The sequence below is a fragment of the Zea mays genome, chromosome 1 (genome assembly GCF_902167145.1).
Source record: "Zea mays cultivar B73 chromosome 1, Zm-B73-REFERENCE-NAM-5.0, whole genome shotgun sequence".
NCBI classification, from domain to species: Eukaryota; Viridiplantae; Streptophyta; class Magnoliopsida; order Poales; family Poaceae; genus Zea; species Zea mays.
Window position 1 is genome coordinate 242,914,443 of NC_050096.1, and position 13,159 is coordinate 242,927,601.

General features: G+C 43.6%; 1 protein-coding gene across 12 annotated transcripts in view; it reads left to right on the forward strand.

The window, feature by feature from the left end:
• Positions 1-3,599: 3,599 nt before the first annotated feature.
• The window catches only part of LOC100383528 (phosphoglycerate kinase), a 29,629-nt gene continuing 20,069 nt past the window's right edge, over positions 3,600-13,159 (forward strand). Inside the window, exons 1-9 of one of the 12 annotated variants that reach the window (XM_035959531.1) lie at positions 3,602-3,980; positions 4,135-4,276; positions 4,375-4,460; positions 5,619-5,708; positions 5,812-5,898; positions 8,323-8,666; positions 9,443-9,728; positions 10,557-10,624; positions 11,060-11,311. In XM_035959531.1, coding sequence (XP_035815424.1) covers positions 8,328-8,666; positions 9,443-9,728; positions 10,557-10,624; positions 11,060-11,311 — 945 coding nt within the window. In that variant the 5' untranslated portion in view covers positions 3,602-3,980; positions 4,135-4,276; positions 4,375-4,460; ... (1 more) ...; positions 5,812-5,898; positions 8,323-8,327. Of the gene's footprint in view, positions 3,981-4,134; positions 4,282-4,374; positions 4,461-5,618; positions 5,899-8,322; positions 8,667-9,442; positions 9,729-10,556; positions 10,625-11,059; positions 11,322-13,159 lie in introns of all 12 variants that reach the window. The other 11 variants (XM_020538695.2, NM_001176176.1, XM_008646947.4 and 8 more) reach the window with 11 other exon arrangements.

The window sequence follows — 13,159 nt, forward strand, 5'->3', positions numbered from 1 at the left end:
TTTAATTCCAAGCAACCTATGCACTTACCTTATGCAAACTAGTTCAATTCTGCACTTACATATTTGCTTTGGTTTGTGTTGGCATCAATCACCAAAAAGGGGGAGATTGAAAGGGAAATAGGGTTTAACCTTTTCCTATAAATAATTTTGGTGGTTGAATACCCAACACAAATAATTGGACTAACTAGTTTGCTCTAGATTATATTCCACAGGTGCTTAAAGGTTCAACACAAACCAATAAAAAGATCAAGTTAGGGTTCAAAAAGAAAGAAGCAAAAGAAACCGAAGGGTGCCATGGTCTGGCGCACCGGACTGTCCGGTGTGCCACCGGACAGTGTCTGGTGCACCAGGACCGTACAACTCTAAACTAGCCACCTTCGAGTTTCTCCAGCGCCACTCCGTTATAATTCACCGGACTGTCCGGTGCACCAGCGGAGCAACGACTACTTCATGCAACGGTCGCCTGCAAAAGCTGAATTCCAGATGAACAATGCACGAACAGTGCGCGGCAGAGTAGCGCAGCCGTCAGAGGCGCACCGGACAGTGAACAGTGCCTGACCGGTGCGGCACCGGACTGTCCGATGCCACAAGAAGACAAAGCTCCAACGGTCGTCTGCGTCCGAACCCTAACGGTTGGGTGACGTGGCTGGCGCACCGGACAGTGTCCGGTGGCGCACCGGACTGTCCGGTGCGCCCATCGACAGTAGCCACCCCAACGGTTGTTTTGGTAGTTGAGGGCTATAAATACCCCCAACCACCTCCACTCCAACCATCCAAGCATTCACTACTCTTCATTCAATACAAGAGCAAAGTGCAACACTCCAAGACACAAATCAAAGCCACCGATCTGATCAAAGTCCCCAATTCAATTCTAGCGCATTAGGACTTTTGAGAGGATCACTTGTGTTTCTTGTTGCTCTTGTTTGCTTGTCTTGGCTTTCATTTCTTTCTCACTTCTTACTCTCAAGTTCTTTGTAAGCGAGGCAAGAGACACCAATTATGTGGTGATCCTTGCGGGGTCTAAGTGACCCGTGAGATTAAGGAAGAAGCCTCACTCGGTCTAAGTGACCGTTTGAGAGAGGGAAAGGGTTGAAAGAGACCCGGTCTTTGTGACCACCTCAACGGGGACTAGGTTCTCAAGAACCGAACCTCGGTAAAACAAATCATCGTGTCATCCGCTTTATTTTCTTGGTTGGTTTGTTTCCCCCTCTCTCTCGGACTCGGATTTTATTCTAACGCTAACTCCGGCTTGTAGTGTGTTCAAAGTTGTAAATTTCAGTTTCTGCCTATCCACCCCCCCTCTAGGCGACTTTCAGGTAGCAACTTCCATCGCATGGAACACAAAGGTATGACACAAACTGAATAAAAACCCAATTGCTAACATGTACTTAGGTATGAATTGGTTGTTTCGAGTAAAAGTAAAGACATGACATTGATGTAAGCTTTGGAAGGGTGAACCTCTGCCTCAATAGAAGCATAACCAATAGATGGTTGGGGCTCAACAATTCAAAATGTCAACATATTTGTCCGTTAGCTTAATTGAGTTTCAATGCAATAATCTATCATTTTTGGGGAAAATGAGGGACATGATAGGGGTTTGTCACTAAATGATGGATTTGACCATATTGCTAGGGTGGGTGGGTAGGAAGGGTTTTGAGGCATTGCATTGGTGAGTAAATTGAATCTTGGACGTGAAAAACTCAACATGCAGACATAACCAAATTGCAATGTAGGTTCCTACAATTGTTTCTAGTCGAAACCATGGAGGAATTGGAGTTTAGCTTCGCACCCTCCGACAGATTCATTGGTTCGGACTCAGTCATGGATGTCGAAGAAGGTTGAGCCGACTTTCTTGCAGTCCGCAAGGTCGGATACAGTCGCAGAACCAATAGTGGAGGAATGCTGGTGGAGCGAGACACGAAAGGAGCCGCCGAAATCTAGCTAGACGTCGGCGAGGTAGGCAACGACGCCGTACTCCGGCACACTCATATAGTTTGAAGCCCGACTGCGGAATGTGGAGTAGACGCTCAGTTCCTATGGTGTTCAACAACGTGGGAGCCGTGAGGAAAATTCCTCGTTTCATGTCCGCGACCTCGCAAACAGTGAGTATCCTCAACCGCGACATCGCTAGAGACAACTTGATTAGTTAGTGTTGTGACGTTGAAAAAACTCATGCTCCGTTTGGATGTTGATATTGGAGAGTATGTAATTGAATTGAATTCAATATCAAATCAGCCATGATATTGAAATGAGATGTAATTCCAATTCTATTGTTTGGATGTCGTTGAATTGGGATTTAGAATTGTGTGGTCTAATTTCACACAATATAGAGGGGGTGACACTCTGTATTGGGAGAGTGAATTTCTAGTTATAGTCAAATTCCACTCTCTGATTCCAAATCCCAATTCCGTGTGCAACCAAACAACAGGAAAACTGATTTCAATTCCTAATTCTATGCTACAATATCGACATCCAAACGGGGTATCGAGTTAATTAAAGTGAGTAGAGTATAATGGGATGTGTTGGGGGCCTTCGTCCTCCGAAGGTCCTCAAAAACGTAATTTAACAATGTCTTCCAAGTATGGCTTATGGACAGGTACCTTCGGATTCATAATAAAAGCCTACACGATGAGAAGAGCATGATCGTGATGAAGGTTGCCGTTGCTCCGAAGCTACGCGCAAGGGAGCTTCGGCTCATTCGCGGGAAAAAGAACCGGCTTAAAGGAGAAAAGGCTATTTAGTCCTCATAAATTCGTATATGAGTCAATAATAAATGTAAAGGGCATGAATGTAATTTCTCACAGGCTGCGCCCTGTGCCTATAAATAGATGAACAATACCCCGTACTATTCACGCTGATCAGTATTTGCTCGTGCGTCACTCTTGTACTTTTATCTTCTGTCAAGCCGAAGGTACTTTTGTAATTCCATATCATTTCTATTTCTCCATAATAATAAAGTGAGAACAAATTGATTATGTCATGTAATTGTTCATGTTATCTCTTATTATTTCATATGTTTCCCCTTTTATCAACCTATGCTGTGATAATGAAGGTATGTCCTTCATGACCTTCGTCTGAAGATCATAATATACTAAGGGAAATAATGTTTCGAATGACGAAGGTCAATAACATTTAATATTTCTGTGTTGCCTTGTTCTTAACTCATAACATTTGAGAATAAGTCCCCAACAAGATGTTTGGTTATCGGGACTAGAGTCTTGTGTCATATCGAATGTTTGAATGTCTACTACGAGTATTAAATATAGTTTAATTATAAAACTAATTATACAGTTAAAAACTAAACGACAAAAAAATTATTAAGCCTAGTTAATTCATGATTAACAAATGCTTACCGTAGCATCACATGACAAATCATAAACTAATTAGGTTTAATATATTTATCTTACTGTTTAGTTATCATCTGTGTACTTAGTTTTTTTTATAATTAGCTTATATTTAACGGTTCTAACTAGCATCAAACATCCACTATTATATACTAAAATTTAGTCGGGGACTATATGAATAATTGAAAAAAAGCAACTCATAAGGGATTCAAACGGTATTCCTAAAAAAATGGTGAGAAAGACGAGGATATAGGGCCAGCCAGCCAAAGAGATATACCTCGCGGGTAGGCGCCATTCCTCCAATTCTGACAGACGGGGGTTCATCCTACTTCGCTTTCGCTCGTCGCGCGCCTCGCGCTCGATTGAGCTCACCTTAGCCAGCGTGTACTCTCTCCCTCCGGCCCTCCCCGATTCTCACCAGGAGCGACGGCGACTCCGGTGCGCCGCTGCTTGCGAGGGCGAAGGCCGGCGTGTGGCGCGCGGCTGCAGGCGAGGGCGAAGGCTGGCGCACGGCTGCAGGCGACGCCGCCTCGCACTTGATTCAACTCGCCCCTTCAATTGCGGCGACGCTGGTCGAGCGACTGAGCCCTTCGCTAGGTCTTCATTGGGTTCTTCGTCGGCGAGAACCCGCACCAGGTATTCTCGCCCCTTCTCCCTTCATGCTGTGCGAAACCGTGCACGGTGCACCCAAACTCCAATATAAACTATCTGTGTCCGGAACTGACCTAATTCTGTCATACATGTATACGCTACGACCCTCTTCTATACTGGATCGACCACTGCTTGCTAGCATCAGCATCACCAGGCATTTAGAAAGGAAGGCTGTATGAAGGCTAGTAATTTTCAGTTAAGATCATCAAGGCTTCCTTGGTTAGAGTCATGGCTGCTTCCTCCTGGATTCCCAGTCGCCATGAATAGTAGCTACTTTTTGGGTGAGGTGGATGTGCTCTGTTTTTAGATGTTTTTTTGTTCTGTTGATGCATTGTGATTCTAACATCACGTCAATTTTTCTTAACTTGCTCTTGTATAGGGGGACAGGGACTATCCACATTGAAATTTAGAGTACGGTGCTCTCAGCTACAGCTTTCTACTAATTCAGTTCATAATAAGAAAGAGGTATCCTCGATAGTACCAGATAATTGGATATTTACTAAATAGTACATAATGTAATTACTAGCTATAGTCATATTTGAATTTTGTTTTTAGTCCTACGGTGATATTGCATCTTATTTGTCATACAAGCGTATGCTCTGTAAAGTAATACTGGATGCTAACCAGTGGCGGATCTAGGAATGGATTAAAGGAGGGTCTACTAAGATAAAGATAAAAAATTAAACTGAAATAAGATAAGGCTAATTTTTTAGACTGAACTAAGATAATGCTAAATCATATAGTTCATCATGTCCATGAAAAGCAAGAGCCTGTAAAAGGAGAAATTTCGCTCTACATGGCTTTTATTAGTCCAAGTGTTGTATTAGAATCATTTTTTTTTCTTGACGAGAAATATATCCATCCTATCCCTATAAACATAAAAATAAATTTAAATCGATGCTGGCGTGTGCGCTGTTGTGTGCTTTGCATATTGCGAGCTGCACTACTGCTGCTGTCTCCGGTCTGTCTCCATGGTTGCTAGACGGTAGTTGAGTGGTGGTGGTGCATGGCTAGACGCTAATTGATAGGCCTGCAGCGAGCTAGCTGCTGCCTGCTGCTAGGACTAGGTCTACCCTACTGCGCATGAGCCACGGGGGCTGGCGCTTGGCGGCGCGCACGGCTCGCGTCCGGGGCTAGCCCCAGGTCTAGATCCGCCTCTGATGCTAAGGACATATTCTTTTGTGGCTAGCAAGAATAATGAGATGCAGGTCTGATGAGCTGGATGTTGATCATTTTTATCACCATGATCATGCTGTTTTGCAAAAGAGCCTCTAGCTGAGTTGGTTAGGTGGTCTGAATAGCACCCCTTAGGTCCTGAGTTTTACTTCGTAGGAGCGAATTTTAGATTGGGGTAAAAAATATCCCTCATTTGTACCACATCAAAGCACGGTCTAAAACTCCGTTCCGGTCGCGGTCGTTCTCACATGGGCTATAGTGCTGCTGTGCATGAGTGGAGCAGGGGTTTACAGGTTTTCTGGATCTGCTTGAGAAGATCTACATATCAGACAATTGTTGTGATGCAATACTTTTCTACAAGTGAATTTTTTTCTATGGTTTTTGGCTGTTTCAATGTTATGCCTCAGTTGCCGCTGACATGTAATATTTGCTTTTACATCATTGCAGAAAGAGAAATATTCTTGTTTTGATCAGTCAACATCATATCTGCATGTACAATGTCTTAGGGACTTCCCGACTGAAAAACTTTCTGGAGAGGTAGTTGTGGTGCGTCTTGATTCTTCACTTATCTTGGGGCACTTAGGACCATGCACTTCCTCACTTGAAAGAGCTTTGCTAACTATCAAATACTTGTGCAAAGCAAGAGCGAAAGTGGCCATAGCCACCAGCTGGGATACAATTCTTCAGTATGATAATCCAGTGACTGAATCAGTTGCCTCTTTTGCAGGTTAGTCCATTATTTGTTGTGTAATATCAATTTCTTGACATATCATCTGTTTTTTCAGTTGCCTCTACTTGGATTACATGGCTTTTCTTCTTCTTAAATTACTTCGTTTGGTTTCATTTAGTCTTAACCAAAAGAAGGAAAACTATTGATTTTTGTAAAAAGGAGATGTTGAGTTCCTACATACCAGATATCTCGTTACGGGAATCTGCACAACTACAATCCTTTGCCATTGTTTATGATGATAAATTAGTCTCTGTACCCATTGCCTCAACATTTTTATAACACAAACAACTTCACCAATTTTCTAAACAACTACAAAATCAAAGCAACATATTTACCTGTTTATGTTGTCACCTAAATATGGCTAATGTGTGTGGGCCTTGCGCTAGGTGTTAACCGCTGGCTGACCCTGTGTATATTTGGTTAGGGAGATTTGAGGAGATTTGATTGGTGTTGTTTCCATAAACCATAAGATCTCCTCACCCCTATACACACACACTAGGTTTCTCAACCAATCAATTAATCTACCAATTCCACGCAATCTTATTCTCCTTCATGGTATCACGAGTCTAGGTTAATCACTTGTTTCACTTTCTCCATCTAGGGTGTGCCTCTGTCCCTAGCGCTACTGCTCAATGGTGACCCTGCCTAAAGCTCCTTCCTCTGGCGCCACTGTCGATCTCGATGGCCCTGTCACCCACCCCTCTACTGCTGTTGATCTCCAGTGCATGGAGGACTCCCATATCGCCAAATAGACCAACAAGCGTGTGACACAACTCGCTCGTGACGCTGCTCCTGCCCGCACCTAGGAAGTCGAGTGCGAGTCTACTCTTGCCTAGCAGGAGCACGATACGGCTGACACACACCTTTGGGCCGTCCTTTACTGTGTTGCTTGTGAGCGTGTGACGGTCGGGCCCAAATAGGATGATAACATTGCCAATGACGATGTTGTCACCAACACTGGCACTCATGCCGACGACCCTCCTCTCATTCAAGTGGCTTTTGATTTCTTGGAGGATTTCACTAATCTTGGGTCGGTCCAATTTGCATTGTCAGCGTGTTTGTTGACTGCAGGAACATCTCTTACCGCACTACCACATGCGGTTTTCGGCACCATCGCATAGCCGCGTGTGGGACCTAGCGCCCAGACTCACCACCCTTAGCCCATCTGCCAGTCAGGTTGCAATCACCTCAGCTCCCTACTCTACTCTCACGCCCAGTCGGTTGGCTGCCTTCGACGCCTGCTAGTCCACTGTTGTGCTCGCCTCGTGGGTCATGGTCTCTACAACGACTCCAACCATGTTGCCAGCTGCATCACTTAGCTTGGACGCCCAGACGGCATCCTAGTCTCTGAGCGGTTAGGCGACGCAGCCTCCAAGCTGTAGCTGGAGGCCTCATTGTCGGCCCCTCCGCAACTTCCTTGGAGTTGTCTACGTCCGACACCCACCCTCTGTGCTGGTCCATCTACCCATGGTGTCACCCCCGGTGCCCACGTCCATGGCGCGCGATATGGTGTCCACCTCAGCGCTTGCAACCTCGACTGCGCCTCTCCCTGCTGGTGTTGTACCCATCCCTCTTGTGGTAAATCAGCATGCCATGTTTACCTGCGGGAAGCACAACTTTCGTGAGCCGACACTCTTCGCGACCACATTGTTGTCTCCAATGGCTGCCCTTGCTGATACGAATTGGCGCGTTGCTATGGAAGTCGAGTACTCAGCTTTGTTGTCCAATCACGCCGTGTTTCTTGGTGACAACCCGGTTTCCTGGTTCCAAATGTTAGAACACTATCTCACATTCCAGTGTCGAGGCTGAGTACCGAGCTATTGCCAACACCGTCATAGAGGCCATCTGGTTACACCAACTGTTGTCTGAGCTGCACACTCCCTTGCGTAATACAACCTTGATATAATGTGATAACATAAGTGTTGTCAACATGTCTTTGAACCCCGTTTAGCACCATCACACCAAGCATGTAGAGATTGATCTACACTTTGTCCGGAGTCACGTTGCACTTAGTGATGTCCATGTCCTCCATGTCCCCACAACATCTCAGTTAGCCGTCATCTCACCAAGGGTCTGCCTTCGTCAGTCTTCATGGAGTTTCGATCTAGTCTAAACGTTTGTTCTATCGATGCTTCGACTGCAGGGGCATGTTTGACAACCAATATGGCTAGCGTGTGTTGGTTCTGTGCCAGGTGTTTACCGCCGACTGGCCCTGTGTATATTTGGTTGGAGAGATTTGAGATCTAATTGATGTTGCTTCCATAAACCATAAGATCTCATCCCTTTATATATGTACACTAGGTCTCTCAATCAATCAATCCACACAATCTCATTCTCTTTCAGTTTAGTTTGTAGCTTTAAAATGATTTGCCTTAAATTCTGGTTGTTCCTTTTGACACATCATAAATTCTGTTTTGTCAGAGTACATGTCATCCCTTCTTCAAGTAGAAGTCATCCCAGTAGATGGTGCACCTAGTTCAACATCATTTAAGCAAGAAGAGTGGGCTCAGAACAGTATTATTTTGTTTGAAAATCTTCTGAACTTCACAGGAGAAGTTGCTAATTGCAAAGATTTTTCTCAGAAGCTTGCTTCAGGTGCCATGATATTTGTCAATGATTCTTTCTCACTGTCTCATAAGATTCTTGCATCAACTGTTGGGATCACGTGCTTCTGCTATGCGTCTCTTGCTGGTTTCCATTTTGAAGAGGAGCTTATGAAATTGATAAAGATCACGGACTCCACGAGGCGCCCATATATTGCCATTGTAATCATTAACCTATTTTTTCCCGATGTATATGTAGCTGACAGTCTTTATTCAAGATCTAGCTATCAAAAAGCAGTTGCCTATTGTTTTTTAATGAAATATGTTGCAGCTTTACTTCCAGTATTCTATCAATGTCTGTAAAGTATGCTAATTCAGGCTGTAAAGATGAATGACTTATTAAGAACAACCAAAATTTCATTTTCTTATCCTTCACATATCATAAGTCTCTGGAATTAGACAACAAGTACTACTAATGTGCGACCCCCACTGTGTACTTATATAGAGTAGAATTTCCCTGAGGCTCTGTGAAGTACCCAATTAGCCAGAAGTATTGTATACTGGTGTTGTTTTTCTTTTAAGTGAGTGAATGCCACTTTAGGCATTATAGCGTAGTTCATATGCTAATAAGATAATAGCATTCTTTTTCTTAAGTTTTTGTTAGAAAGACCGATGCTATGAAATGGTATAATACATTTTTTCCTTCTGCATTCTCAAGCTCATCTGCTAATGGGTAAAAAATAGCTAAATAAGTAAATATCCTCCGCTGTCACTTTCAGTTATGCTGGAGATTTATTCACCTGAAAACAATTGATTACTGATTACAGTAGATGAATAATGGCAATTAAAAAAAGCCGTCCTAGCAGCTTGTGCTCCATATGAAGCATGTGCAACTAGAGGATCCATATGTCACTACGAAGTACCATTTATAGCCAAAATCATGTAATCGCCTCCTATTTCCTGGATTCTTTATTTCTGATTCCTTCTGGTTATTGCAGATTGGAGGCAGTAATTTCTTGAGAAAAGCACCTGCTCTTCAGACGTTAACCTGTCTATGCGATGGGTTGTTCTTTGTTGGAAAATTATCATTTCAAATAATGAATGGTTTTGGAATGACAGTGCCCTCTCAATTCATAGAAAGAAATGCAGTTAAGGAAGTACTACAAATTATTCAAGTTGCTAGGGATAGGAATATTCCTATTTATTATCCAACAGATCTCTGGTGCTTGAAAAATGGCGACAGTGAAATATCAGGGGTCATCAACTCTACCGGACAATTGGCTGGTGAGAATTACTAGCAACTTTTCATGTCATTCACATATCTCAACTAACTTTCCTCTTGTAACATCTCTGAAATTGTGCTTCCCTTTAGTTTAGGACACCCGGTTTGCAAAACTACCTGTCAAAGTATATATACTAGTAAAAGTGGAGCTCTATTGCATGCTGGCAAATTACACCATGCAGAAACATGCTGAATTGGATAGTTTGCAGCAACATGTTTATAATACTGACTTCTAGGAACTGAGCCTAATGCAATTTCCTTTTTCTTTATCTCTCTCTCTCCCTCCCTCTAAAAAAAATGAGCTACCAGTTGCCAAAGGGAGTAAGGGATCTGCATTTTGCAATGAGTTAAATGCATCGGTAGCCCCTGAACTTGTCAAGGAATGTCACTTAGATCCATAAACTTTAAAAATGCATTTTTAGATCCTTAAACTTGTTAAGTGATATACCTCACATCCCTAAACTTGTAAAAATGGTGCATCACAGGTCTATTTCTGAACCATACCGACTACTGCAGTGTGCCATTTAACAAGTTCAATGACCTAGAAATGCATTTTCAAAGTTTGTAGATCTAAGAGGCACCACTTGATAAATTTAGGGACCGTTCATGCATTTAACTCCTTTTTGCAATTTATAGATCTGCATGTGTCTCAGTGAGTCAGTGTCTGTAGAGTTTTTTCCATCTGCAAATTCTAGCATTTCCATTGCCCTTTAGCCATTTATTAAAAACACCTCAAGGGGTGATTGTGTTAAGAGTTGAAGTTGGAAGGGGCAGATAAACAATTACTTGAAGCAGTTCTAATACCTGTGATTTTTCAACACTTTGTTTAGGCTGGACACCAGCTGATATAGGACCATCGACATTGGAGAAGATTTCTTCTATAATTACATCATACAAGGTAAGAAAATGGTATTACGGGAAACGTTGTTTCAGTTAGTTTCTGGGTTTTGTGCAATCGTCGTAATTAGTTTTTACTTAAAAGCATTAGTTATTTCATATTTTTTTTTGCTTCTCGTGTAACTGCAATATTTTTGTCAGTAATGAACTATGTGGTGTAAGGGAAATATTCAAGATAAAAAATATATCCAGATTAATTTGAAGGCTTCATTTTGATCGATGTGATAATTTGTGCTTGTGAACTGCCATGGATTGGATTTCACCTTCATTCCTTTCTTTTTGTGAGAACCCAAGCTATGGAATTGGCATGCAATTGGACCTTTTATCTTCCCTATTAATCAATGACATGCAGTTCTCTTATGTTTTTGTTTGAGAAATAACCATAATCTTTTGCAGCCTGGACAACTTATGACATTTTTACATTTTTTTTGTACAGAAGATACTGTGGATTGGCCCTACAAACTACGGTTTGACAGAAAAAAATTCAGTTGGTGGAACACAGTTGGGTGAAATACTGGAAAGTGCAAGCTCTGATGGCTGTGATGTTATTTTAGTGGGGGATGCAGCATGCAAGGCAGTAAAAAGAAAAACAGATTCCTCACCGCAATATACAGAATTTCAAAAGTCCACTGTTGTTTGGGAATTCCTCAAAGGAAGGATATTGCCTGGTATAGCAGCATTGGATAAAGTAAGCCATGGTACAACAAGAATAACAATTCTATTGGGTTATAACTAGTGCTTTTTGTATAGTAGTAATTTTTCATTCTGCAAAGTATTGTTTCAGTTCATGTTCATCCACGGGTATTTATTCCATGTGTGATGTATGAAGCCCTCTTAAAAACATAATGAAGCAGTTCTGGCCTTAAGTTTTTTGGGGTTTCCCCTTAAGTTTTTTTTGTTTCTTTTCCCCCCTTTTGCCATAACTAGCACCTTGTATTGGGTCTATTTTAGACCTTTTTTCTCTTCTTAATATATTGATGTGTAGTTCTCCTGCGTGTTTGAGATAAAAACATAATGAAGCCAAGGGTGTTACTTTTGATGGCCGCCTGTGAGCCTGTCCTTATGGTTGAGGGTGTCGTTGGGAGTTTATTGTTATTCTTGCCTGCTGACCCTCAAGCGTTATGCCCTTGATGACCACACCCTCTCTGATGGGACGACATCGTCATCTCCTAGATCTTCGACACGATCACCGCTGAGTTGCAGGACATCGCTTGGGAACGCGACATCACCGCTTGTCAGACCTGGCTAACGTTGGAGTATTAGTTCATTGGCAACAATGCGACACAGGCGCTTCATCTTGATGCCATGTTCTGCAACTTCGTCCAGGGCGACCTGCCGATGACCGACTACTGCCGCAAGATGAAGGCTATGGCCGATTCCCTTCACAATCTCGACTTCGAGGTCTTCGACCGCAACCTCGTCCTCAACGTGCTTCGCGGCTTGAACAAGCGGTACGGGCATCTTCAACCCATCATCATGCGGAGCAGGCCGTTCCCTACCTCCCTCAAGGTCAGGGATGATCTAGTCTTAGAGGAGCTACAACTTGGCCTCGGGTCGTCTTCAAACGCTCCGCAAGTGTTCTTCTCCAACACCTCCAACGCTACCACTCCTTCTGCTTAGTCCTGCCCCTGGCAATGGTGGCCAGGGCAAAGGAGGCAACCGCGATAAAGGGGGTGAAGGCGGCAACTACGGACATGGCAGTCGTGCCCTTGGCCAGGGTGCCCCCAACCACGACCAAGGTCGTGGCACTGCTATTGCTCCCTCGGCCGGGTGGCCCTCCTTCTACAATCCCATGCAGGCACCATTGCCATCTACCTCAAACCGGCTGGGGGGGTCAACATCATCCTCAGTAGCAACAAGTGTTGTTCTATGCCCCAGGTGTTTTCGGCCAGCCAAGGCATCTGATTAGCCCACCCTTCACACCGCCCCTGCCGCTAATCCTCGCTGCACCACCATTGTATGCTGCCCAGCAATAGGCTGCGCAACAGCCCTATACACCATGGCAGGACGCCTGGGACTAACAGTCTCTTGCAAATTCCTTCAACACGATGTCACTACAGCAGCCACCTTCGCTCACCTCCGAGTGGGTAGCTGACTCTAGTGCGTCTAACCACATGACACCTTATGCTGGTAATATCTCACTTTTTCGCCCCCCCTAATTTTGCTATCCCTTCATCAATTGTTGTTGGAAATGAGTCTATTCTGTCTGTCACCTCAGTAGGCGACACGGTCCTCCCCGACCCTTTTTATGTAAACAATGTCCTTGTTACATTTGAAATTATCAAGAACCTGATCTTTGTTCGTCAATTCACCATTGATAACAGTTGCTCTATGAAATTTAACCCTTTTGGTCTCTTTGTGAAGGATCTTGCTACTAGGAAACGTGATCATCAGGTCCAATAGCTCCAGGCCTCTCTACATTGTGCGCTTGCCAGTCCTCCGCGCTCCTTTGGCATCCACACATTTTGCGCTTGTTGCCACAACCACACCCATCCCCTCTGGTATTGGCGTCTTGGTCACCCCGGCCCTGGCGCTC